Source organism: Odontesthes bonariensis, chromosome 3 (genome assembly GCF_027942865.1).
Source record: "Odontesthes bonariensis isolate fOdoBon6 chromosome 3, fOdoBon6.hap1, whole genome shotgun sequence".
NCBI lineage: Eukaryota > Metazoa > Chordata > Actinopteri > Atheriniformes > Atherinopsidae > Odontesthes > Odontesthes bonariensis.
The window spans coordinates 15,163,649-15,191,051 of record NC_134508.1 but is presented as its reverse complement, the minus strand read 5'-3'; the positions used below and the strand labels follow the sequence as shown (position 1 = coordinate 15,191,051).

At 41.7% G+C, this 27,403-nt stretch overlaps 1 protein-coding gene across 1 annotated transcript; it reads right to left on the bottom strand.

The window, feature by feature from the left end:
• Positions 1-461: 461 nt before the first annotated feature.
• ptpra (protein tyrosine phosphatase receptor type A) lies at positions 462-27,367 on the bottom strand. The gene is made up of 22 exons (XM_075460438.1): positions 26,513-27,367; positions 15,961-16,007; positions 15,690-15,771; positions 15,133-15,588; positions 10,773-10,866; positions 10,581-10,654; positions 9,946-10,082; positions 9,238-9,328; positions 8,697-8,773; positions 8,547-8,583; positions 8,345-8,442; positions 7,921-8,040; positions 7,426-7,592; positions 7,202-7,337; positions 6,917-7,066; positions 6,710-6,803; positions 6,491-6,567; positions 6,175-6,309; positions 5,630-5,755; positions 5,070-5,221; positions 4,655-4,790; positions 462-4,233 (listed from the first exon to the last, which is right to left on the bottom strand). Exons 3-22 carry the CDS (start codon positions 15,763-15,765, stop codon positions 4,159-4,161), a joined length of 2,508 nt encoding a protein of 835 aa, XP_075316553.1. The 5' UTR covers positions 15,766-15,771; positions 15,961-16,007; positions 26,513-27,367; the 3' UTR covers positions 462-4,158.
• Positions 27,368-27,403: the final 36 nt, after the last annotated feature.

Sequence of the window (27,403 nt, the reverse complement as noted above, 5' to 3'; positions counted from 1 at the left end):
CATAAATCGTACGTTTAATTAGCCTTTCATTGTGCGAAAAATTCACATATTAAAGCACTCACCTAAGTCTAGGGAATTGCAACTACAGAATAACATGGACTGCACCAGATAATCAGGAAAACGTGCAACATCATCGTCAAATATTGCGATTCCACTTCTGCACTGGTTATATATTTGTAGAACATGTACAAAAGCATTTCCCTAATTGGAATCTAGTAGTGCATCTGTGCTTGTCCCATTTCAAGTTTTCTCAGAATAATGAGTTTAAAAAAAAAACAAACACACGTGATTAGCTCTCCAAATGAGCAAATATTTGTCTGAATTACATCAAGCTTATCATCAGTTTAGACAAGCTTGAATCTCTTTTACTGTCGGTAGATCCTTTGTGACAGAACTGCCATTTTGTGACTGAAGTTATATCTAAAGACAATAAATACAGACAAATGTTAAAATCTCAAGCACTTTATTACATTTGAACAGCATCTTGCTTAGAAAGGCCATTTGGCATTATATAATTATATATAATTTCATCATATATATAATTATATACACATATATTCAAAATGTTGAATAACAAAAACACAAGAAACAAACTTGGGGAAAAAAAAGAGAGGATTTACTTAAGACAATTATACCAAATTTAAAATGGCCAAAATATAATAATAATAATAAAAAAACAAACATCCAATACATTTCAAAAATGGTCCCGATACAGTTCAATATACATCTTTTTTTTAAAAAATAAGAAAGAAAAGAAAAATGGGGCAGAAATAAAATAAAATAAGCAAGGCTGCAGGCAGGAATGAAATATAAATAACCTTACATTATGTACAAAAGGGAGTAGTGGGTGTTGACCACTGAGGAAAACGGTCCGAAGACAAAGTGAAATAAAGAAATAAATGGACAACAGTGAATGGAGTTGAGCGACATTTAGGGCAAACAAAGGTGGCAAAAACATAGATGTTGGACTTTAGTTTTCATAAATCTTCCCTCTGTACACATGGAGATGTATTTGTATATTTTCAGAGCATTCAAAATGCTCCACTGGGACAAAACTATCAGAATAAAGGGGACATGGTTTCCATGGGGGTGGGGAATGTTTGTTAGGAGGAAACAAAAAAATCTATACATCTTTTTTTTTGCTCAATAATTTTTGCTTGAAATTTAGGAAGCCACAACTGATTACTTGTCATGGTCCCACTTTCAATTGATATGGAATGAAACGAGGCCACTGCCTTAATATCTAATTAATTACAAAGCAGCCTCGGTGTCAGTGGGAGCTGCACAATAAAAGAGATCCACACATATGCAACTAAAGGAAATGTGAAGGAAAGGATGACTGACCCAGTCTTGGTTTTGGCCCATTGGATTCCCCTCGCACAAAAAGGATTTGTCATTGGTCTGCAAGTGATTGCTGTGGAAACGCATGCGAGCTGAAGAAAAAGAAAAGGACGACAACGGTGCCACCACATACTGAAGATAAAGTTTGGAGAATTCATTTGTTTTGAAAACATACCAGTGAGGCACTTTTTTTTCTTTTCTTTCCTTTTTTTTTTTTAGCTTAAATAGCAGTAGAGCTTCTTGTGGGTTGGCAAAGTGTCATGTTTGGCTATACAACTGTAGTGAGACATTGTGATCACATGATCCAAACACGCACAAAAAAAAAAAAAAAAACCTCATGTAACTTAAGCACAGCTGGAACAGCAAAGCATCTCCTCCTCCATCAAATAAAGACCCAGTCAGCGGCGATGCCAATGAAGGAAGACGATGATGGCACTTAACTAGGAGTGCGGGCACTTGTGATGCTTTGGAAAGAAAGAAGACCTGACATGAAGATGAGGATGCACAAACAGCTAACAGTTTCAGTGAGTGGTCAAATAATATCTGCTACTTTCAGCCCATGTAGGGGCCTAACGGGAGGTTTAAGCCGCAGCTTTGAGCCCTGAAGGAGCTTTTGAAGAGTTAAAACGCAGCTTCCATATTCTAAATCCAAGACCATATCATCATTCTGACTTCAACTCTCATTTGGTTCTGCTCTTTTAAGCTTTAAGAGCTTTGCTTTGGGTGCAAATAGTGCATGAGTGTTCAAACAATCACCTGGATGCTATCGCCCGCTCTCAAAATTTCAGCATGTGCTCTTAAATGACGGCCACAATAAATACATTTGATTGTGCTCATTCCTTTAATAAAGGTTTATAAATATGGGAGTGTTAGTGTAGTGTAGATTGTGCACAAGAGCGGGGCTGTTTTCATTCATTTAAAGTCTACATAAATAAGGATTGAACTGGCTTTAACATTCCTAAAAGAAGTCATTTCCTGTATCATGGCTATGAGGTCGATCAAAATCTCGCCGACATGTATCGTCTGAATGCCTTCGCTTTGGTGGGAGCTAAAACCGCTCATGAAGAAAAACTCAAGTTGAAGCTGTTCAATTGATAAATTTAAACAATGCCAGCTTCAGTCATTTCCTGAGCCGAAATTAGGAACAACCCTGCAGTTAACTGACATCATTTATCTTTCATTAGTGACCTGGGCTGGAATAAGCATAACTGTAGTTCAAATATCCCGACAGGACATCCGGATAAATTGAAAAAAATAAAATAAAAATCAGAGCTTACGTGGCGTGGGCCGCCTCCCCTATGAAAGTAACAATGTATCATATTTTGAGGAAAAAGCATCTGAATAAAGGGAAACATTCTTCAGCCTTAGAATTCATGGTGGGACATAAAAGGACAGCGTTTTCTAAAGGAGTGACAGGTGTAGTGACGTGATGCCAATATATAAAACAGGAGAGTTAATCCCAACCAAACTCAAAGAAAACCTATATAGGGGAGAAATTCACTAAAGAAACACTGGTGTATCTCTGTTAACAAGAAAAACCTGCTGAGTGTTTGGGAGTTGCTGCTTCCGGTGACGCAACAGTGTTTGTGGTCTGGCTCATTGAGACAAGCTGCTGATACTGTATACTGAGACTTTCAAATGATGAGAGAAAAAAAAGCTTATTTCAGAGAGGCTTCGTATTCCCTAACTTTATGGATCACAAATATCTATTTTTATGCATTTTCAGTATTCCCAAACTCCTGTTGTGGTCCAAAAATGTGTTCATTACTGATCCCTGCGCAGTTAAATCGCTTCCTTCTTCTATACGTCTAAACACAACAAACTCAAACTCCAGAACCACATGTGCTATATGAGCGAAGCACGTCACGGAAAGAAGACACACAAGTCTTCTCTGCCAGCTTGTACTTCAGTTCAAACACGCACACACTCACACGTACATCTAAATCCTCCTGATATTTAGTGTGGGGGCTTTGTGTGTGTGTGGAAACCTGAGACTGTGGGCTACATCGCAGAGATCTTCGAAGAGCTGAAATGAAGAAAAAAACGTGAAAGTCGTGAAAAATGTTTTTTTTTTTTTTTTTTTGCCAAGAAGATGGAACCAACTTTGTGTCGAGAAAAACGGCTTTAACTGTGTGAACGTGCATGAATGGCGGAAGAAAAACAGCACACTTCTGCTACCAGACACACGTCGCTACAGCGAGGCTCAGGCAAAGTCAAAAATATCTTTTAAGTCTCTGTCCCTAAAAAGTTACAAAAAAAATCCAAACATCATCCCCATGACTCTTGATGTAGCACATTAGCCACCAAAACATTTGATTTATATTCATATATCTATATAGATATATATAGATCTATAGATATAGATCTATATATAGATATATATGTTAATATTTTTTTATATATCTTTATATACCAATAAAATACATTACAGGTGCCACTCAAAAAATGCAGCCAAACTGAAAACTGTGTCGAAAACCAAAGTAATAAAATGCAACACAGTAAGTATATATACATATTGGGGGTGAAGATGTAAAGCAAATAAAGGTAAAATGGGTGTATTAACATCATTACAAAATATTCAAGAAGGCATCTCAGTTATTCTCTGTCCAACTGCTCTGCCCCGTCCTTCGGGCGTTGACCTCTGTTCCCTTTTCCTGCAGGCAGTTCATCCCATCCAAAGATCAACCAACGACAAGTCTCTCTGAGAGATCCACCAGACTGGGAACGCTCTCTGCATGACAATGTATGGTTGTGTTCTGGTACGCGCTAATGCTTGTGGGAAATGTATGTGGTTATCCATCCTCCCGTGGCAGGTCCCTACTTGAAGTTGGCGTAGTCGGAAAAAGCGTCAATATACTCTTGGACCACTTTGTAGCAGAACTCGTACTGCTCCTGAGGAGGGGATGGAAGAAACGGCCACATCAGCTGAAAGCACCAATCTGACTCACTCAGCTGTTAAGTCCCTGATCTGTAGATTAGAGCTTATAAAACAAACAGCGGTACAATCACAAAGCTATGATGTGTCTTATATGAATAAAACTACTGTATCTTGTCTGTACACCACAACTCTGTATTGACAACATACAGTTCAGTCACGTTAAACCCACTCCCACATTGGTAAATAAAACTTGAGAAATTCCTTAAAGGAATAGTTTAACATTTTGGAAAATATACACTTTCCCTCCCTTGCTTAGTGTTAGATTAAAAGAGGAAAGCAGACATCTCACTTTCTCCGCATGTCTCTGACAGAGATAAACTTGTTGCCTGTTGCGCTTTATGACTAAGGACTGCTTTAGGTTTGGTGAGCCCTTACCAGTGTCTGCACCATGTGGGGTCTCTGCAGTCTGAGGCTCTTCACTGTCTGGAAGACATCCAGGATGCCCTCTGCCTTCACCCTCTCCAGAACTGTACTCAGAGCACAGAAAGTCCCAGTCCGACCGGCACCAGCACTGCAAATACACACACACACACACACACACACACACACACACACACACACACACACACACACACACACACACGCAAAGAAGTTAGCTTAAATACTTACAGAGCAGTCAGTCTGCAGAAATAACACATAAACTACAGCCTTTGCTATGAGAAAAAAAGAACAGTGATGGTTCTGGTAGCAGTTAAAATGGCAAAAAAAAGGAGAAAAATTCATCTGAGCTGTTTGACCCATAACATTTTCTATACAGGTAAAAGGCAATGGATATGTGTGTGTGTCCTACCTGCAGTGCACGGTGATGGGGTGGTTGCCAGACTGCTGCTGTTGTTTCTGCACTGCAGCAATTATGTTGATCATGCCTTTACCGTCTGTAGGGATGCCCACCTCTGGCCAGCCGTGGAAATGGAACAGACGCACAGCTCGAGCCTTGTTCTCCTGGGCCGACACGATTAAAGTGAGTGCAATCATAATAAGCCTGTACAGCCTTAGAAACCACAATATTAATAGATGGTTATGTAATCCGTTTAACCGTCAGGAGTGTTTGCATGTTCAACATCTACTTAAACCTTTCACTCAAGAAGAACTGTGGCATGGTGTGTGTGTGTGTGTGTAACGGAGAGCCGGTGAGAAAAAAAAAAAACTATGGGCTAAAAAAAAAAGAAAAAAAGAAGACACTGCTAATTGTCACACCTCTGATCCCACAACACCAAAGTGTAGTATGAAAGTACACAAAGGAACGACACCACATCGCCTCTGTTTGATAAATACGAGGGAGTCGCCTTTGTGACATTAGAGCGAGACCGCTTCGTGAAAGGTGGCTCGTTTCACCGAATGCTTTCTTACCCTGTTGTTGGTCACCAGGAGGTCACGAACCGTGTAACTCTCACTCTCCTCCTCCCTTTTAATCTCGATGGAGATGTCCCCATAGACCACTGCTCCATCACTTGGCCAATACTGAGCACACTTTTCCTAATGGACACAAGAGGGACACAGTCGATTCTCAAAAAAAAAAACATTCCAAAACACCCAGGAACTCTCCAAAGTCAGCAGCGTTCTAAATTTAGAGAAATTTCCTCTTTATGTATGCACCTCACATATCTGAATGTCAAAATAGTATTGGTTACTCGTATTGGTTACATGAGCAGAGAGAGATGCCGACACCGGATCCACCATGTTCGCTATAAATAACCTCCAATTCCAATATCAATGATGGGTAAGTCGGTGAGGTTTACATTTACAGACACTGAATACATGTAGATGAAGATCAGATCAATTTGCTCATATTATTAACAAAAATGATATCGTGCAGCTAGTGTTCACACTCTTATTCATACATTTTTTGATTGGATATCTAATACGGTTGTTTGTATTTGTGCATACACACACACCTGCCCTCTCTCTTCCAGCTCAGTGAGCATTACTATAGAGCAGCTTCTCCACTCCCAGATCATCCTCCAGAAGTCTTCTATGGTGTGCTGCAGGGGCCCCTGGCTCGCCATGTACGCGTCCTTCTGACGGTAGCCCTGTGACCAGATGGAGGAGAGGACAGTGAGTGACATCCCCCGGCGGAGAGATGAGAGCGACACAAAATGAACATGGAGGGAGAAAAGCGCACTTAAAACAGCTAATCAATGGCTCCCATTAATGAAATGCAATTATCCTCTCTAATCCAGGCTTCAATCCTTTTCCGCACCCAACACTCACATCGATGAAAGAGGCATTGACGTAGTCTGTGTTCTCCTCTCCTCGTTTGACTGGAATGATTACTCTGTTGAACTCATCTGTCAGAAACACAGAAGCATTTGGCTTGACTGAAAGGAGCTTTGACATCGGGGCATATGGAATTATATCACATGTATATTGACATTAATCCCTGCATATATGAAAAGTTACACTCCATATGTGAAAAAGTGCATCACTTACACGGAATGATCTGCAGCACCCTGTTTTTCTTCATGTTGACAGGTAGGTTGCCTGTTCTCATCTTATCATTCTGTATCTTGATAGATGTAAGTTTCTAGAGATCACAGTTGAGTTCATTGGAAGTTAAAATTAGGTTAAAAAAAAAAAAAAAAAAAAAAAAGGAGTAACATGCGCTCATAAGACAGGCGTGACAGCATCCAAACAGACCTTGAATTCGGCCTCTAGACCACTGCAGCCAGCTCCAGGTGAAGGGGCATATAGTTTAGCCAAGTGGGACTCCAGCGAGGTCACCTCGAGCTCTGTGTCGCCATACAAGTAGTGCTCTAACAAGGCCTGGAAGATGAAAACGTACTGCATCTGTGGAAGAGAAAACAGGAATAACTCTCAGATGCCTGCTGATTTATGTTACTGCGTGGCTCTGTGGTACTGTTAATATTTCTAATCTTTCATGATTAATATGTGGCATGGGGAATAAGTCAACACAGGACTCACATCTGTCTGCACCATTTGACAGCGTTGGGCTCTTATCCTGGTGACAAAGCCAAACACGTCCACCTTCCTCTCTGAATTCATCATGTCTAACATGGCGTCGATAACTATAAAGGTACCCGTCCTTCCCACACCGGCACTGACAGACAGAAATGTGTAAGTTATACGGGACATGCAGACGAACACATAACGAAAATAAAGAAGGCAACAAAGAGAGAGACACTTACCTGCAGTGGACAACAATGGCTCCGGCATACTGTGGGTTGAAAGTCTTGACTTTCTTAAGGAACTTAAGCATGCCAATGGGAGTGAAGGGCACCCCGAAGTCTGGCCAGCTGGTAAAGTGGAACTGTGTGATCAGCCTTTGAGGCTTCTTCCCAGACACATCTCCCACCTGGATACAAACAATCCAAAAAATGAATAAAAATTTAAAAAAAAAATAAATAAATAAAAAAATAAAAATAAAAAAAAAAAAAAATCACAGAACAAGCAACAATGCGCTGTTTTAAGACGTGGGGTATATGACATAAATGATTTCATCACTGCAGTGACAGCATTTGGTCATTCAGGTAGAGGTAGCTATTTGAAATTTGAGATAGGACAATATATAAGTAAGGCATAACGCACAAGGTAAGGGGCACTATAAGCATGAACCCTTTTGCTTAATCAGAATTCTGTAACAGTGATTTTTTTACTCCAAACAAATAAGATGTTCATGGTACCTGTTGGATGCAGAACTTGCGAATAGTGTAGTCCACCAGAACCACTGTGTCCTCTACAGAGACGCGAATGTTCCCATACGTCCAGCAGCCCTGGTCCGGCCAGTACTGCGCACACTTACACTAAAAAAAAAAACAAAAAAAAAACAGATCGATTTGAGACACGGCACACAAGTTAACAGCTTCTCTTTTATGAGGAAATGAAAATTAAATTCTGAATCTTTGATAGGATGAATAAGTGGCCTTTCATCCCTGCCCTGGCCCTTGCACGAGGATTTTCAGTACATTTAAAAAGTGCACCTTCATCTCAACTGTATATGTAAATTTAATACAAATTTTAATAATGTAGCTTTTGATATGTTGAGGAAAGTCTTTTAGGGTCTTAATGGAAGCAGCATCATTGTCCTTTCAGCTCCAACTCTCTTACCTCTTTTCTCTCCTTCAGATTGGTCACCATGACGATGGTGGCTGTATTCTGCTCCCAGATCATCCGCCAGTAGTCATTTACCGTCTCCTCCTTTGGCCCTGAGAGAGCAAGAACAATCAAGCAACCAAGAGTATTAATAAGAAGGCTTATTAGAGAACAACAGCAAAGTTTGATGTTGCTTCAATCTAGGTGCCAAGCTCACCTTGAGCTGCAATAAACTTATTCTTCTCTTGGTACCCCTGCAGTCAAAAGAGACCAGAAAGAGACATTAGGGTGACAGTGGCAAGAGCCAATCACAACTATAATATCAAGAGCAGAATTGCTCCTTATAAAGAAAAGATGCTGTACAAACATTTATAAAGGAGGCATTGATGAAGTCAGAGTCTGGGACTCCCTCCAGAGATGAGAGATGCACCCTGGAGTGATCATCTGAGAACGAGACGACAGGGGACGTAATGAAAAGCAAAGCCACAGCAAAGGAACACGAAGAGCACACACCACAATGAAGCTAAACTAATTCCAACTCCAGCACATGATCTTATACATTTTTCCCATCCTAGGGAAATTATAGACCAGTAAACTAACTCCAACTGTTGACTGAGGTTGAATACAACTGTGTAGACCAGTGTTTCCCAACCCTGGTCCTCAAGGCACACTGCCCTGCATGTTTTCCATGTTTCCCTGCTCCAGCACACCTGATTCAAATGCATGGGTCGTCCTCAGCCTTCTGGAGAGCTTTAAGACCTGACCCAATTATTTGAATCAGGTGTGCTGGAGCAGGGAAACATGGAAAACATGCAGGGCAGTGTGCCTTGAGGACCAGGGTTGGGAAACACTGGTGTAGACAAATAGTTCTAAAAGCTTGAATTGGAAAATAAGAACCTGTCACTTACATGGCAGGATGTTGACATATCTGTTCTTTTCTTTATTCTCCTCTTTGGAAGCAGCGTCACATGAAGCCTGGATGGGGCAGACTGGCAGTGCCTAAACAAAGAAAAAACAGACAGATGAACGTCACTTACACTCTACACATATCTTTCTTTATTATGGGCTTCATATATCTGCCAGCTGTGTCAATAGAAATCCCCAAAAAATGTATTTTATGTGAGTGAAAAGCAGCAATAAGATTATTATCCTGAGTACAATGAGGTGAGATGTCCGATATGTGTTATAACATCCTGAAAGTTCTTCCTGGTTTGTGCACTCATGGTTATTCTTTTGGTCCGCTGTAGGCCTACACCACTGAAATATGATCTTTCCTTAACTCGGCAACATTCACCGAATTTCTGTGTTCATTTCAATAGATTTTAAAGTGGATTTTGTGTTTTTAATGCTACTATATTCTAAAAAATATTAATTTACTGGTACAGACCTACTGAGGTATCAGCTTTTGCAACAACCTTTTTAATCTCTTCGGATGGTTATTCTCCTTCCACATACTAGCACTTGGCTGTGCTTTTTAATCAATTAAGAATGTTTATTCTGTAAGTCCAGCATCTCCTGGGAACTGGTATATGTAAGTGGCCTTAGTTCTGAATCATTAATTTAGGATAAAGAGCTGCAGTGTGTTATGAGTGGATGTCAGCTTGAGTGTGCCGTACATTAAACTCCTCTCTGAAGAGCTTGTTGTCGTCAGCCATGCGACGGTTCATTTCTTCCTCAAGTTTGTCTACGGGAAGGGGTGGGTACTTCCTGTTTGTGCTGGGTGAACGAGCCAATAGTGGCACACTCTGGAGTTCTGTGCCAACGAGCAGGAAGGGAGGAGGCAAAAGTGAAGACAGAGGAGGGGGGTGGAGGAACGGAAAGGGCCAGACAGGTGGAGATAAAGACATGGGATACAGGGTAAGAACATGATTGGTACTGTCTTACAGCATGTTACACTGACTTCATTTTTCACTTGCTGTATTTATAATGCCCAGCAGAGGGCGATGTGAGTTCACAATGTAACATAAGGGAGCCAATTGCAGCTCTGCTGATTAGGTAATCGCAACAAACAAAACACTGCAAACAGTCAGACAGTGAAATGTTATCAGTTGGGGAGGCAAAAGCAATAGAGGCTTATCGGGAAAAAAAATTAAAAATGAAGTGCAACAAGTCTGCTGGAGTTGGCTGTAAACATCTGCCTATAGGTCCCAAAACAATTAAATCGAGTATTCAGCATGTTGCATCTGCTGACAAATGCAAAGCGCGCATAAACACACAAGCAACCATTCTCCTGCATGTCTGGTTGGTCTACCTGTTTCATCTGATCTGCCATTGGACAGTCTGAAGGAGGTTGAATGGCTCCCTGCCTGCTTGTACTTCTTAAATCTGTCAGAGATCAAAGTGCATATTAACACACTGAAAAACACTTTGTCACCGCCTGCACGCAAACACACAGTAACGCAGGTCTCCGTCGCCTGGAGATCATCGGCGTTATGCCACCAACCTGAGCATGTAGAGGATGATGACGATGAAGATGATGACCAGCAGGGATGACAGGGCCACCATCACGGCTATGATTGGCATGTCATCAGACTCGTCTACGTTGGAGACAAAAACGAAAATGAGGAAAAACGACAATTAGTTTAAAAATTAGACCAAGCCAACACATGTATTTGTAATAATGGACGTTAACATAACTTTGAATAGTAGAAGTGTAATGTTGGGAGAATAAAAGCTTTTAAAACCTTATTTTTTGGGGAAAACGAGGCCAAAGGACACCATACATTTGCTGTGGTGGCTCTAACCAAGAGGTGTTTTTGTGCTGCTGACCACTGAAATTGCAGTCATGGCTCTTTTCACCTTCATTTGTTAACCCGAAATAACTGCCTGGAGGGGATACCGAGATGTCTGCATAGAGACTTTATTGACGCCACGCTGCCTGTACAGCAACACGTAGGTTTTGTTTATTGGTCACTTCTTCAAGTCCAGCATCCAGAAAGAAAAAAAAAGGCAATTGTAAACATTAAACAGACTAAATATAAAGTGTTAATTAGTGAGCTTTGGGAGAGCTGGCAGGTGGTTTGTAACCCTTGGACCGATTCAACTGTACATTCATCTTCTGCCAGGATTAACAATCTTTCTATCCAACTCTAGGAAACAAGTAAAACAACCTGTCTGAAAAACTGATGTAGATGTTTTTTTTCAGATGAGCACCAAAAAAAAAAAAACAACACACAAAAAAAAAAAACACCCCACATAAATGTCTTTGTAAACATTTTTAAAATCAATTTCCATTCACAGAAAACAAAGTCTCTCATAAGTTATGAAGGTGTCCTCAGCTTCTTTCAACACCAGCCTGTATCTTTCTGTTCAATAACTGGCATCCGTGTTAATATTTCATTCGTTTCAAGAAGAAAAAAGGAAAAGAAACACCAAAAAGACACGCAAATGCAGAGTTCAACAGGTCGTCAAACGGAGCGAGCAGATAAATAACATTTTAACCGAGACGGTCAACCTTTTGCCTCAGCGACTAGTTACACCCAAGTTGACGACAGAGACGGTGAGATGGCATACAACACTGAAACATTTAGGCCTTAGGATGTTAAATGCTTTCAGCACGTCTGAAAGCCTGACAGAATTGCAGCTCCGCAGTTTTGTTTGTGACTGGTGGGGATGGACCGCAGTCACATAGGCTTTCCATTACAAATTAGACATTACACAAGCCAAGTTATCTATTCTTCATGATGCCCCCTGTCGATAACAATGGCTGACCAATTTGTATACATTTCCACTGTGTGCGTGAGTAAACTGGGTGAAGGCAACCGGTTGGTCTTCCTGGTGACCTTTCACTGCAACAGTTGGAACAAAAGACATGAGATTTACCCGAACAACAAGCGGAGTTTGGTGTACAAAAACCGCCTGCTGTTTGTGTGCCGATGACTGTTCAATAAGACTCATTAGTGGGCAACAAAAGAACAGATTTTTCCAGAAAACTGCACGTTGGTGGTGACAATAGAAAGCCAAAAATCAGCTGTTCCATGGATAAAATTCAAGAAAGTTCTTCACATTACAAAAGTATGCTGCAAAGAATGCGTCACTTGACTTCTTGCTCTATAAGCACTTTCTGGGAGAAAGATTTTGGAACGCTGCCCAGTAACGTTGCATTTACACACACAATTCCCAGGACTTTTCAGTGTTCTCACTGGGACAATATGTACATTGAAAAGAGCGGCAGCACAACAGGCCGTGGGTGTCATGTGGTACTGACCCAGCCTCGACGGGTCTAATGCCATTTAGAGCGGCTCGCAGCTCTCCACGTCCAGACTCAAGGATGTCCAGACGGAGACAATGGAGCGATTACATCACACGTATGAACCAACAGTGATCGCGTTATATAATAGGCAGTCTATACAGTAAGTTGATGCATAAATGAACCTCTGCAACGTCCTCAAATACACTCTGCAAGTGTTACTGGGGCTAGCATTTGAAGTCTTGCAAGATGATTCAAAACATATGCAATGTTATTACATTCCATAATAAAAACATCTTTCCACATCAATCGTTGGCATATGCTAGTGATTTGAGTATTCCTCCCTAATCATGTATTGTGAATAATTAATGCAAAAGAAAAGGATGGGAGGTGTCGTGTTTCTCTGTGGAGGACATTCCAGGCTGTTGAAAAATAAAACTCCATAGCGTTTGAAATTTAAAATATTTTCCACAGGTTTGGTGTTGAAGCCGAATGCTGATGCTGAATATACAAGCTTTTTATTTAATACATCTTAGAGGTTATGTGCATGATGTCAATGTGTATTACCACAAGATCCTTGTTTGGAACAATGTGCACATTATATAACTTCCCTTTGGGATAAATACAGTTTTTTTTCCCCATTTAATTTTAATTTCATCTTGGACTTGCTCCAGTATATACCTGACCTCAACTTGAGGCCCCTCCAGTAGAAGAAAACCCTTTTAAATAAAACATTTTGCAGTGTGGGGGTCATCTAATGTGGCCTGTATTCTGATTCTTGTGGATGACTGGTCAAATGCAGGTATGTCCCATCAGGATATTTCCAGCACTGCCACAATGGAGACTAAAAGCAGAAAAATGTTCAACTACCTAAAATATTAAAGGGTGACTCTTGACCAGAGAGCTTGCTTGTATCTCTCACCTACTCTTTTTAGCCATTTCTGCTGCCTTCCCACAAGAATAACACGAAACCCCACCCAAACTTTTTATGTCAACATTTTTATCACCTATGCTGCCTGTATATACTTCTTATTGTTGGCTCTCGCACATAAAATTGATCTCAGGCAACCGGATGACATAAAGGAGGCTCTAAAAACACATACGAAAAAGAATTCAGGAGGAACACACCATTAAGAACCCCCTCCGTCCGTATGCATCCCATCTACCTGAATCAAACTACTTGGCTATGATTTAAATTGTGAACCTGAAGCAAAGCACACATGCCCGAGATAAATTAATTAGTCGGTACCTACCAGGCACTGCGGCTTTGCCACAGATCAGAATGATATGGATCAAAGCACTGCCTTAATTATTTGCCATGCTTATGTAAACGACCAAACAACTTCAGTGAATGTTAACTTCTGACATTCAGAAAGAACATGTCGAGAAAGACTTGACGGCGATGCCAACAGCTTTGCAAGTGAGAGTTTTTCCCATCAATATAAAAATTAATCTAAGCTTTTTGATCACAGCTTCACATATTCCCTCGTGTCATTCTGAGCTTCTGAGGCTCTACGTTTCGAGCCGTTGGAAGAACCAGTGAGAAATGATGAACATCCTGTTGTGTCTCCTGGCGTTGCGAATGTCTGAGCAAACAAAAGAGCGCCTGGACACACCACAAAGATGACTTCCAAATCAGAAGCGTACAATCTGCACCTGTGGAAAAAGACAAAGCTCCCCAGTGCAGAAGGTGGTAGTGGTATGTATCGCCATGGCAACTTAAGCTGGATACCTGACTTGAATAGGAGCAGGTATGTGTATTGGGATAACAGCCCAACAAATTGCATCAAAGTACGTCTGTACATTCATAGACCTATTTATGTCCACATCCATCTTCAAATGCTTCAAAAACATATTGAATTTACTGAACTAAAACCCTCTTTACTAAGCATTTTACAGCCGGATGAGGGTAAATCAACTAAGATAGCTACAATAAGCCCTGCAACTGGTTTGAATCAATTTCATATTTGTTCTTTATTCGATTTAATAAACATTTAAAACATTTAGTGACATGGCAGTAAAATTGATCTGCTCATTGATTGATGGGGGGACCAGAGTTGACTCATAAGGTTGATAGCAAGTGTCTAGTTAAGCCAGATAACCAGAAGATAACCTGCACATGTTGAACATGTTGTGTAGTACAGGCCCCTGATCTCTGTTTATCATATCTATCAGTTAGTCTTCGGTTTCTCCGCTTCTCATGATCATGTTGGGAACTGTGTTGCATTTTTTCGTAGGATTAAAACATGACAAATGAGAAGCTATTGTGTGTGACATGTAAAGTTGGCCGTTTGCTTTCTGCCGTCACTGCCACTTCTCTTCTCGTGGACTCATTCGCTACACTGAACAGCCAGAGTGAGCTCTTACACTGACAGTCCCCTTGCCAATTCAACAAGCTGGCTACAAACTGTTTTCCAGACAGGCTTTAACTACCCTGAGGTTTTGTATGAAACCTGTAACCTATTCATGGAATAATGGTTAAAACATAGTTATGTCTTAAAGTAATAATTTGGAATCATCTTTAATGTATCTTCACACGAAATCCATACTTGAGAAATGGTCTTTGTACAAAGAAATAAAATAAGAAGAGGCCCACATGTGCAGCAGCACTCACCATGTGGGGGGCTGTCTGAAGGGAACTCCTCCTTTGGTTCTGTGGTGGTCTCGTGATCCATATAACCATTAGTGTTACTCTCTACAGTTGGGGTGTCTGAAGCTGAGGTTGTGGCCTTGTCCTGATCCTCCTCCTCAGCCAGGGTGGGAGAAGGAGGGGGCTCAGTGTTTGGTGGTACCTCAGGAGCATCGGTGGGAGCTGCAGGAGGAGGAGGAACTGGCAACACTCGCACAGTGGAATTGGGACCAGATGGTTGGGCATCCTTATCACCGTCCGAGCTTGGCGCTGTGGTGGAAGCTGTTGTTGTTGTTGTTGTTGTTGTCGTTTTTACTGTTGTCGGCACAACAACTGTGGGAAGTGTTGTGAGTGGGCTGGGGGAGGTTGGTGGTGGGACCGTGTCATTCAGGAAGGGTGCAGCAGGAGGGTCTGTGGGTTTGGCTGTGACATTTGGAGGACCTTGTAAAGAAGATGAAACTTGGTCATTTGTCTGTATAAAAAGGTGATGAAGTAAAGGAGTTTAAGAGGATGCAGTTTTAAAATTTATTTATTTTTTTTACTTGTGATGGGGGCTTGATCCTGGGCTGTGGCCCCGAGGGCTAAACCAAGCAGCAGGAGCAGGGGACACACACCCATTCTGCCCTATATGGAGGTAGAAAAAGAGGCAAGAAAAAACAAAAACAAAGAACAGTCGTCAAAATCAGCCTAAAACACTACGGAAATGATGGTTTACGTGCTGTAAAATCAACCTTGCATTTTAAAGTCTTTTACCCTCGTCTACAAAAACAAATACTTTCAGAATATTGCACTTGTTCTTTTGATATTGTTTACCTGAGGAAGCGAAGCTGGAATCAATCAGTCATTCGCACAGTGTGGTCCTATAGAAACCAACAGAAACAAGCATAAGACATTTAAGGAAATCCAGAGGCCCTTATTATGTTCCTGTTCTTTAATCCATTTTTTTTACCCGATCTTTGCATCCTGATTCTCAGAAACTAATGTCAGGATCAACAACTGTATGTAAACACATGATCATACACAGATTCTTTAACAAGTCCCCTAAAATTTAAGCGGTTTATTATAACTGTTAGTTGACTTTCGTTGGGAGTAATACATCATAAGACGAGGAATTCAACGGTCCGAATGAATGAGTCCATGAAAACAGCAGTTAAACAATAACAAAATGAGTAACTGGAGTTGTTTTGCAGCCATCATAGCAGTATTTTAATGTTAGATATAATTATAATAATAAAATCTATATATCATTTTAATGTTAATTTCACAGCACATCCAGATTTGTGCTTGTGAGATCATAAAATGTGCATCAACCAGCTATCGACACTGAACACTCATTGCTCCGAGCAAGATGAAAATAGAATTAGTGTCACACTTAAACTCCTGCAGTAACAGTGCATTTTTTCAACTATTCAACCACGGATACGTGGATGAGCGAGAGCAGGACAGACTTGAGGTGAGTCTGATGAAAGCTCGGGTGGTCTGTCTGGCTAAGTGTCAGTTGTTTGTATAATCCCAGAGGCTAACTGAGCTGTGATAATCCCTGGATCTAATCCCAGGGTCCTAACCCTGGCATAATTCAGTCTGATGGCCTTTGCTTACAGTGATACTTCAGCGGCTTCAGCACTGGACTGAGCCAAACACTACGCGCTGCCACATGTGGACTGATGCTTTACATCACGGATTACTGCATCAGTGGGCAAAGGATACATTGGGCGCTAAAAGCCCTCATGGTGTCAGTTGCCAACGCTCTGATGTTTTAAATGCAGCTCATTCGTGGTGCTACTTACGGTTTGGTTTTAGTGCGGGACAGTTTTGCTTTGACTGCAGCCAGCAATTGGGCATGTTGAGTGAGCTATGTGGTCAATGGGGATGCTATTAACCTACAAATCCAACTGCTTCTCCTCCTCCCTCACCGTCACCCATCTGTGCATCTGCTTAGCAAACAACTGCCTGCTTCCAGAAAACCATTCAATCCCTCAAAAAAATGGGAAACTAAAATCAAACAATTCAAATATCTTTGTATAGTTAATCTTTCGGCAAGACAGAATTTTGCCTTGCAAATGTCAGCCTTTTGGGGAAACTCTTTGGCATCTTGTTCAAAGAAATAGAGGGGTATGTCTCAAGTCAGAAAAGATAACACACAAGAGAAACAGGAAAGGGGAGCAGGAGAACAACCCGGACGCTTGTTTTGAGGGAACCCTTTGTGGGAGCATTGCCACCCTTCTACTAAGTGTTGTGGATCCATTACAAGCTCAAACATGAAGCTGCTGCACAGCTGAACCAAAACAAAAATGGTGCATAGAGGGTATCTGCAGAGTCCCAATTAGTTTATGCATGTGGACTTGGAAACCAAGTACCTAGTCTTAGTTCGTCCAAATACTACTTCAATTCGATTTTATTTATATAGCGCCAAATTACAACAAATGTCCTCTCAAGGCAATTCAAAGTGTCTTGGCACTTCTTGGCATTGGTATCAATTTTCTGTCAGTCTTGACTGTTGAGACCAACTTTTAATCCAAACGAAACATATTTAATCACGTCATGATATGCTTTGAGAGCTAGCTCTTCCTTTGTCTCCCGTCTGATCATATAGAAATGTCCAACCCGCATTTCGACCTCTAACTGCCTACCTCTACTCTCCTTCTGCTCATTAAATTAGCATTATATGCTGTTGAGATAAATTTGATGTGATGGACAGAGCTCGCTGATGGGTATTATCGTCAACGAGCTTTTCTGAGTGACCTTTCCATTATGAGGCATTACTCATCATTTTCAGCCAACTATCCATCAATCGAGGCTGGATTTTTCGTCACTGTGCTGGTGTAAAAAATATATATAAAAATTGTCCTGCAGCTAAAATTCGTTTCACATATGCCGCATGGACCAGAGAGTATTTTATTAAGAGATCGTCTGCCATCCAAAGGACAACTCACCAGAGATGCATCTTAATGTGTTTTGGCCTAGTGAGAGCCTGTCATCTTCCAGTGTGTGTGTGTGTGTGTGTGTGTGTGTGTGTGTGTGTGTGTGTGTATAAATGCATGCAATATTTTGCTGCTGATTTATGTGTTTGGGGTAAAACATCTTTAATTTAAGAGGTACTGGGCAAGTGCTTCTATTTGTGCCACTTTGAGGTTTCGTACTGTCTCTGCATTTGTGTAACTCACACTCACGTAGGATGCAGCTGGCAGTAATTATCACTGTTCAATTAAGCAGGTGTTTAAGCACTTATTTTAATAAGCAGGACATTACATGTTATGTAAATTACATGTTTCATTCTCGGACCAAGTTCTGATAATGTTCCAATAGCTGCGATTCGTAGCTGCTGGTTTGTACTATTTTAAAGAGAAATCTCAAGAACCACAAAACAACGCAACATCTACTAATTGGCGTTGCTTACATTTTCTCTGGTAGAATCGTTCCATTGTCTGCCTTCAGCGCACGCATTTCGAATGAAAAGCAAATGAATAAATAAATGCAACAAGTAAATAAACGCCCACAGATCATCAAACACATGATCAAAGTGACGAGGCTGGTTTCTCTAAGCCTGAGCTGCCAACTACTGGTAATAGCCGGTTAAGCTCGAAATATCTGTCGATTCTGATCACCAGGCAAGTGATTGGTGCACCGTTAGCTGCTATCTGTTTTAATCTTGGCCTGAAGCATTTTACACACCCTCACAAGAAAAAATGTTTACTAAAATCTTCTTAAAGAACAAAGAAACACCTCACTATCCCCCTTTCACTGATCTCAGGTTTATAGATTTCATCCATAAAAGGACTTCTCACTTAGTCGAACTTCTTCCACTTCAGTTACCTACTCGGCACGTTGATGCAACCACATATTAAAAGAGTAAATATCTAACAGTTTAATCGCGCTATTCCCTGCAGAGGGAACATGCACAAGCCTATCTAATGGTGAATGAATGTACTCAAGAGGTAGTCATGCAGCTCAGCCTCTCCTGATGTTGGGTTTGTGCTGTGCAGCCATGTGAATATTTTTCAGACAAGGAGGAGCACTTAGAGACAGTCTGTTACAGAAAATACTTCTAGGACTGAGCTGTCCCATGGCATGAGTGCAAAACTCACCGTTTTCTTAAGAATGTGACATGCAGCACACACACAAAGATAAAATCAATTGTTTAACTGATGTAAGTAAATAACAAACATGACAGACTTGACACGATGGGTTCGTTCTTTCTGATGGAAATGAAATATTCGACTGGTTTCTTTCTATTCCAACAGAACTAACTTTAGTAGTATGACAATACCCAGAATAAAGATCACAATAAATATATCATCATATACCAGATTCTTTCTGGTCAACATTAGAAATGCATCGACTCATCAGCCAATTGGTTTTCAGCATGACCAGCCATGACAATTGACCCAACAATCCCTCTCAGATTAATCTGACTGCGTGCCGTCAAACTTAAACACAAGTCATAAGATGGTCCAGTCACACAGCCACACCGACAATAGCACGACAACTACACACACGCACGAAAAAACGTGTTGGTGTAGAAGTTGTTCAGTGTCTATTAAGATTTTAAAAAGGCTTGGAGCTTTGTTAGCGTGTTTTGGGGCAGAACAAGTATGAAGTGAGTAGATCATGCACGGCACCTGCTCATAGATCCTAAATTGTGTTATAGAGCTAACAATGCAAATAAATGGGCCTTTATACGAAGAAAGCTGTGAGTTTGTCCCACAGTCTCTGGTCCACTCAAAAGCAACAAGCTAGTGTGATTACATCAAAAAGTTGTGCCGTTAAGGAACTGTGGTTCAACACAGCCAGTAGAATACAATGTAATGTCGTCCCTTTGTGTTGTCATAGTTACATGCTTGTACCCTGTGGGGTGGTGGTAGTTACCGGACCAGTTCTGAATGCACAGCAGCCCCCAGAACACTGATGGTAGATGAGCTACTCCAAACAATGGGAAAGGATTCAAAAGGCTTGTTTAAGTCGATGTACCCACCTTTTAAAAAGCTACTTGTGGTGTAAAACCCGAATTATAGTATATATGGGGGTGCGATTCCATACTAATGAGTTAAAATTTAGAGTGCTATTTCTCCCTCGAAAAGTTTCACATTTTTGCCATTAAAAAACAAATAAATAAAATTTTCATTTGAAACATGCAAATACACCGTTGAGCTTCATTGACCTATCTCTAAACAATCTCCATAAATAGATATTTGCATCAAACTTTGCACAATCTGTTGCCAGGGGACAAGATTTTGAGTTCTGAAAGAATTCTGGTTTTTGTTTGCAGTCCAAATTACCAGCCAATCTCAAAACCACTGACTATCATATGATGATGATTTAGGTCTTTATTAGATTTTTCTTCCTTTTTTTTTTTTTGAGACTGGGCATTGCTGTCTGGAGCTTAGTAATCATCAGACAAGCATCCTTAAAAAAAATTTCAACCTGAACATGCTACCAAGTGTTTTTCGGTGACAAATAAAAATGCAAAATAAACGTAAAATGGGTAAATAAGACACAGCAAGCAGCAGCACTTTAGTCAAACAAGACAGCATATTGGACATGAAAACATTTTTTTCTTTTTTTAAATAAATGTGTTGCAATAGCGCCGCTGTGCCGAACTCTGAGCTTAATGAGCTTAATGAGCTCAGCTAACTAATGTAGATGCTCCTCTGCCTTACTGGAGTGCAATCGCACAGTTGTGTGGGCTGGGCTGTTCCCGTCCCATTTCATTGACACAGTGAAAGGAACACTCATAGGTAGAACATAAAGGAAGGCCAATTATATCTCCATGACAACCAAAAGGCCAAGACATAAGATCAGCGCGAGGTTGTTATTTAATATGGCGAGTTCTCGCTCAACTCTGTTGATTTCAGCGATGCCTTTGCATTTATCTATGAGCCTCGGCTCATGGCTGTTACAACAGTTTTCCTGTACTCACATGTAGGTATCAAACAGCTTCGAACGCATGTTAACGTGATTTTTTGGGGGAGGATTAAAGCACTGAAGCATTACAAAAGAACCTTCTGTCATTGCCGATCATGAATGAGTTTACTGTGTTCTATTTAGACTAAATTTGGCAGACACCCAAAGACAATGTGGCCAAAGATTAAAACCACTAAAGCGGAAAGAACCTCTGTGTTTTGCCACACTCTTTAAAAGACGGCACTTATATACAAATTGGACGATACATTGCATTCTAAATTTTCACGAGGACAACCCGTGGCAAGTGAGTGAGTAACCCAACAGACACAGTGACCACAGGCCTCAGCGATATGACACCAATAGTTGTGGGTTCAAGGGGATTTTACCATTCATGCAAAGGAATATTTTCCTCTGGCTTTTCTTACGAGACATCCTGCTTCACTAGCTGCTGCAGTGCTGGATAATGCTTGTCTGTCTGTCTCCATTCATGGCATATTAAAACTGTTTCTATGTCTTCAGAGGGAGGGGGTCTGGGGCAACAGGAACACTGTGAATGCTTCTCTTCACAGGAGGCTGAAGTAGGCCCGACTCAGGGCTGCTAGGACTCTCGCGCCGAAACAGACCACAGATTATACGTCCCCAGTGCCACATACAACAGCCACAATCCTCTGGACTTCCTTTTCTGAGGAATACTACTCCCTGCTTGTGTGGTTTGTGTTCTTGTTGGCTTCATTCATGAGATGGTGAGTTGATGAAAAGACGAAGAGAAGCATGGGATTACTATGCCGGCTAATCACAAGGGCAACAGTGACCGCTGTGCCCGTTATTAAGCCTGTAATGATGATCTGGGTCCATCAGCCTGGAAGGATTAAGAAAACTTGCCTGTTTCAATGGGTGAAAGTGGCAGCTCTGCTCTGTGTCTGCTGCGTGCTGGGGTTTCTCACAGAGGATGCCAGGGGCCTCTCAGGCTTTCCCACATTGGACACAAGAGAGGATCTAGAGGCGCAAAGCATGGCCTCCCCACAAAAGCCACTGTGACCTTCAAGTGCAATGTGGGGCCAAATGGACGACTCAAGGGCCACATTGAAACTTGATTCACTATCACTTCTGCCCTTTGAAACTCGAGCAGCATAACGGATCTCTAGATGCAGCATGCAGTTAGGCCGGACATCGGACCTCAATACATTTCTGCTCATGAACGAAATGTGTGAGTGGCCTTAAGATTCAAAAACTACAAAGCCCTGAGAGCTGGCACCGAACGCCACCTTCAGATCGGTGATCTTCTGCACGTATTCTCTGAGGCAGGCGGCTCCTGGCTTGAATTTTAATTCAGGCAATTTTTTTAATCCTTTTTTTGGGGGGGAGGAATTATTGTTCATGAACGAAGAGTATTGTGTTGTAAACTGTGGACTTTTAAGCAAAGCAAGCATATTTGTCAGGCTAATTAGAAAGAAAAGAAAGCCGACTGAGGTCTGAAAAACAAAAATATGTGAAAGTCAGTAAATCTAGTTGATAACAGCATGATCTAACAAGAAGTCTTCCCATGCAAGATCGTGCACTGATCTGGTGTGTGTGTTTTAATAAGGGAGGAGTGTGTGAGAGGGAGGGGGGGGTGAATCACTGCGTGGGAAAACCTGACTAGATCCCTCATAAAAATGCAAAAGCAGCCGGCTATTTGCTGTACATCTTGACTGCTGGCTGATTGTGAAACGTTCGGGTTGGGGAGTTAAACTAAATTTTAGTGGTTAGACCTGATGGATCCCTGCGAATCTCAACAGAATCCGGCCTCTCTGCGAGGCCAATGCAGAGGTCCTGTTTTGAAAATGCTAGTGAAGCACAAATTCACATTGGGGGAGCAAATTTCGACCACTGGGTTTGAAACAAACAAAAAAAAAAAAAATCAGAGCTGACATATCTCTGAGATACTATGTATAGACGAATTGGGCCAGTTAGAAATCCCTAAAACAGAATGAACACATCTGTGTGTGTGTAACAGAGCGACAAATACAGTCGCTGAGTTCTCCTCTATCACACATGCTTACTTTCAACAACGCAAAAGTTTGAGCAAACACTGCTTTCTTTTAGATAGTCACCATTTTTTCCCCTTTCAGAAGACGACATATTGTATGAAATGAGGTTCCTCTGCCCATCACTAAAATGGATGCCTGCTACACAGCACTTTTGTTACAGAGCAATATTCCAAAGTAACTTTGTTCTGTGAGCACTTTACATTTTGAATCCGCTTCTGTACTGGTGCAGTTTGTTCTAATCACCGTTTTGTACGGTGCCGGGTGGTTCGGTCAGCAGTAGTAGTTGACAAACCTTTGGGATGTTCTCAAACCGAACCGGATCTCACTCCGTCACAAGTACACCTGCATATTACGCACAAGAAAATGAAGAAATATCTAAGTTTGCAAATACCTTATAACTGACAAGTACTGTAGCAGGAAAAAGGGGGAATGTTTACTCGGCATTTAGAAGAGCAAATGTTTTCCAATCCATTCCACTGCTGCTTTTACCCCACCGAGACAAAAAAAATAAATAAAATGATATAAAGCTCGACAAGCAGCAACAACTTGTTGCTTCCAATACTTGTTTTACTTTCTGCTGCATCTGTTTAAGTTTTGTAGCAACAAGAGGCCAAAGTGACAGCGCTTATATCGGAGGTGACCATCCCACCAAACTCATCCCCTCCTTTTCCTCAGAGAGATAAGAAAGCCATCAACAAGACAATCAGAGACTTGACTTCAGAGCAATGTCTTGACAGTGCTCCAAAACCTCACTTACCCCACATCCATTTAAAGGCTGAAAGATTATCTACGGCTTATTTACTGGATTTTTGTATCTTTTATTTGCAAATCAGGGCAAAAAAAAAAAAAAAAAAAGGCCTTGCTCGCTGACCGATGCCAAGGGCAAATATAAATATTTAAAACTATGGCTCTAAGTTTTCAAATCCAACCCGAGACTGGCCTTGACTGCGAGGGCATTGTTTAGAGAAAGTGAATCAAAGTCTCTTAATGGAAGGACATATTTTACCATGACAGAATGGAGAAAAAAAAACAAAAAACATTATAAACCGACTAAACAGCGCACTGTGGACACATTAACAGATGTATTGCTGAACATGAGATTATATGCAGGCCGTGCCAAACCCAGCTGTCCTGCAGGAAAGAGCCATTATCCCAACAATTTAGAGCAAAAAGCAAATGTATCCTAAACTTAACTCTCTAGTGAAGACGCAAAGGAAGGGGACAGTAGATTCCCACTGACCTGGATCAAAAGTAAACTTGCAAGATCTAAATCAACTCATCTCACATCTACAGTAGCTGTTGAACAGAAAAACATCACAAATCCAAATCCACTAACAAGAAACATTTTTTCCAGATTCCTCGTGGTTGCGATGGACATCAATCATCCCACGGCTAAAGGACACACAGCAGCAATTTGCTGAATGACTTGAAAGAGATCTAATAATCGCCACGCTGCGGCTCCAGGAATAAAAAGCAGAGCTGAACGACTCTGGATGAAGACCCTCTGCTCAGCAAAGATTCACCAATCCTAAGTAAATACACGGGTTCACTTCCCGTGCGGTGAGAGAAGCGACATCGAGGCCGAATGACAGAAAACATAAAGCGGCAATCAGGACCCATAAAATCCTTCATGATCCTCTAAACGCGGCGGTGTTTATCCTGTCAGAGGCTGAATTACAGCGCTCTTCCACAGTGAAAAACACGCAGGCCTACAGGTGGAAACAAAAATATACCTCCGGCCCCACCCTGAGAGCCAACTCATAATATTGTGTCAGAGCCCTGAAAAATTGTGAAATTTCCCAACACTGAGGCAATCCACCCATCGAAACTTCATGTAAAGATCCAGAAGGGCAATTTCAAGCTATACTTGCTCTTATTTTTAGAAACTAGGCCAATCACCAAAAATGTAGTGTGAAGATCGCTCAAGCTCCCCTTAGCTTAAACCCCTTTCGGCTTCCCAAGTCAGAAATAACTGTTTTCTTAAAATAGCTCGCAGGAGATATAGAACAAGATGATAACAGCTCTGCTTTTCTCTGTCATATGGCCAAGGTGCACTTTCTTTCTTTCTTTCTGTCTCTCTCTTCCGCAGTTCGGTTTGATGAGATGGTGCAGCCTGACAACAGGAGATGGTGCAACAGCTTTTTTTTCTTTTTTTTAGGGGAAAAGAGGCAGACGTGTTCAAGCCTGACAACAAGCAGAGGTCAAGGTAGGCCTGAAAGAGGAGTAGCGCAGGTTGGAGACTGCGCAGAGGGTTCTTCTCTTTTTGCACTCGGATGGTAGTAATACGACATGACGACCTCGGTGAAGCTGATGTGAGGAAGCACAGAAAGTGAGGAATGGTGAGGCAGTATGTGTGCTGCAGTTCACTGAATCGAACCAGATGTGAGGAGTGCAGCTCCAAGCAGACACAGAGGAGTTTTTTTTTTTTTTTTTTTTTAAACAGATGTCACAATCCAGGCTCTGCCATGCCTCAGCAGCCTGATGATGCTTCACTCTGCTCTGACTTTATAAGCATTCGGGCTACTTTCCTGGTGCAATGAATCGATTTAGCCAAGAATCTTTATCCCACTGCCACCATTTCTCATGAAAAACATGCCTTTTCATAGAAGGGGCCCCATTCATAACTTATCACACAAATCAAATCCAAGTAATTCATTAAAAAAAAACAAAAAAAAAAAACATCCCCAGCACCCACTCAACTCAAATGCTATGCCTGGTTACACCCAAAACCGAGAAAAAAAGACGTGAATATTAATCATTACAAAAACTTTGGGAGAGGTTGTGAAGGAGGGAGGCTTAATTTCAGCCAGCTGAGGAGAAGAAGCACAAAGCAGCCGCTGTGATTTGACAGAGGATACATGTTAATGTTAGGGCGACCCAATTCCTGTTGTGGGTCTCGTGAAGCGCCCCCCCGCGCCCCGAACCCAGCCTGCACCCCTCCCTCTCTGAACGTGTAATAACAAAGCATTGATCAATACAGTGCACTTTCCAGTGAGGCAGTCCAGAGACCCCCTCTTTGTTCCTGTGCCAGCGCAACAGCATCCGTGTTGGCACAACAAGCTGAGTTCTGACTTGTATGTTGTCGCGCTCATCTTTTAAGCTCCCCTTTTTCTTTCTTTTTTTTCCCCATTGAGAGCCCCCTTCGCCAAAAAAAAAAAAAAAAAAGAGAAAGAAAAAAAAGAAATCACCCTCCCTGCCTCCGAGCTACTTTTGAAATGTTCAAGCGTTACAACTATTGAACTCGGCGCTGCTTCCTCGTACATACCTCGCTTCGTCTCTGGCGTGATAAAAGGATCCCGTGAGAATAAACGAGGGGAACGAAGTGTTTGTTTGTGGGTGATACAATTGCTACAGCAAGAGGAAACATGCTTGGACACAGCGACATTGTAACAAGTGTGATTCGGCTTTGCGCAACAAAAACAAGAAAAACTCACCACAACTCCTGTAGCGCACAGAGGGGAGAAAGCGAGGCCAAGTGGGTATTTATCCGCTTTTTTCTCTTCCACGTTTTTCAACCCCGGCCCCTGTCTCCACACCCCAAGAACCGAGAGTGTGAGCGGGGTTGGTGGTGGTGAGGGGGGGGCTCTGGGTGATAGCAGAGGAGGGAAGCACAACCTGGGACACACAGCCAACACTTCGCAGTCAGTTTTTTTTCCTGCGGAATCCAGATTAAGCAGGCAACCCCCCCAAAAATCCCAGTAAATCGCCGGTGTGTGTCGTCTCGTCGGTTGGTTCTTTCTTTGCCTCACTGGACGGTAAATCCCACAGTTTATCCGCTGTATCCGGGCGCGTCAGCCGACTATTCTAGTCCGCCATGTTGTGTGTCTGTCTGCATAGGAAGAATGGGAAGCGAGCAGAACATTCCCAGGCCAGGCCCAGTCTCTTCTCCTCTCTGTTTCTCCATTGCCGACAGCGACCCCTGCTGGCAGAGCCGCAGCTTACACCGTCCACACTGCAGCAGTCCTCTTCACCCACAGAGCACACGGAACGGCTAACTCAGTAAACCATCATATCGCTCTGTGAAAGCTGTGAACTAGAGTAGAAGAATGACTTTGTGCATTCTTTCATTTACTTGAAAATACTTGTCCATGGCCCTAGTGATTTGAAGGCTATGGTACTATCTCTCACTCACACATACATACATATCTCAAGTCTCTGATACAGAAGTTGGCTGTCGCATTCATACATTTTACAGACTACACTTCTCCACCTGATTTTCATGTGTCTGGAAGGAGGGAGGTATCTAGGGTATGAGTCCGCCATGCTGTGAGATTACACATGCTGACCGAGCCACCGGCAGCCACGATAAACTTTTAATAACACTG

Excerpts from the sequence above, each read along its gene's own strand:
- ptpra (XM_075460438.1), bottom strand. The coding sequence starts at position 15,765 with ATGGGTGTGTGTCCCCTGCTCCTGCTGCTTGGTTTAGCCCTCGGGGCC. Across the intron at positions 9,329-9,945 it reads TCTTCAGAGAGGAGTTTAAT|GCACTGCCAGTCTGCCCCAT; the intron begins GTACGGCACACT and ends TTCTTTGTTTAG. Across the intron at positions 5,756-6,174 it reads AGCTGGAAGAGAGAGGGCAG|GAAAAGTGTGCTCAGTATTG; the intron begins GTGTGTGTGTAT and ends TGTGTCCATTAG.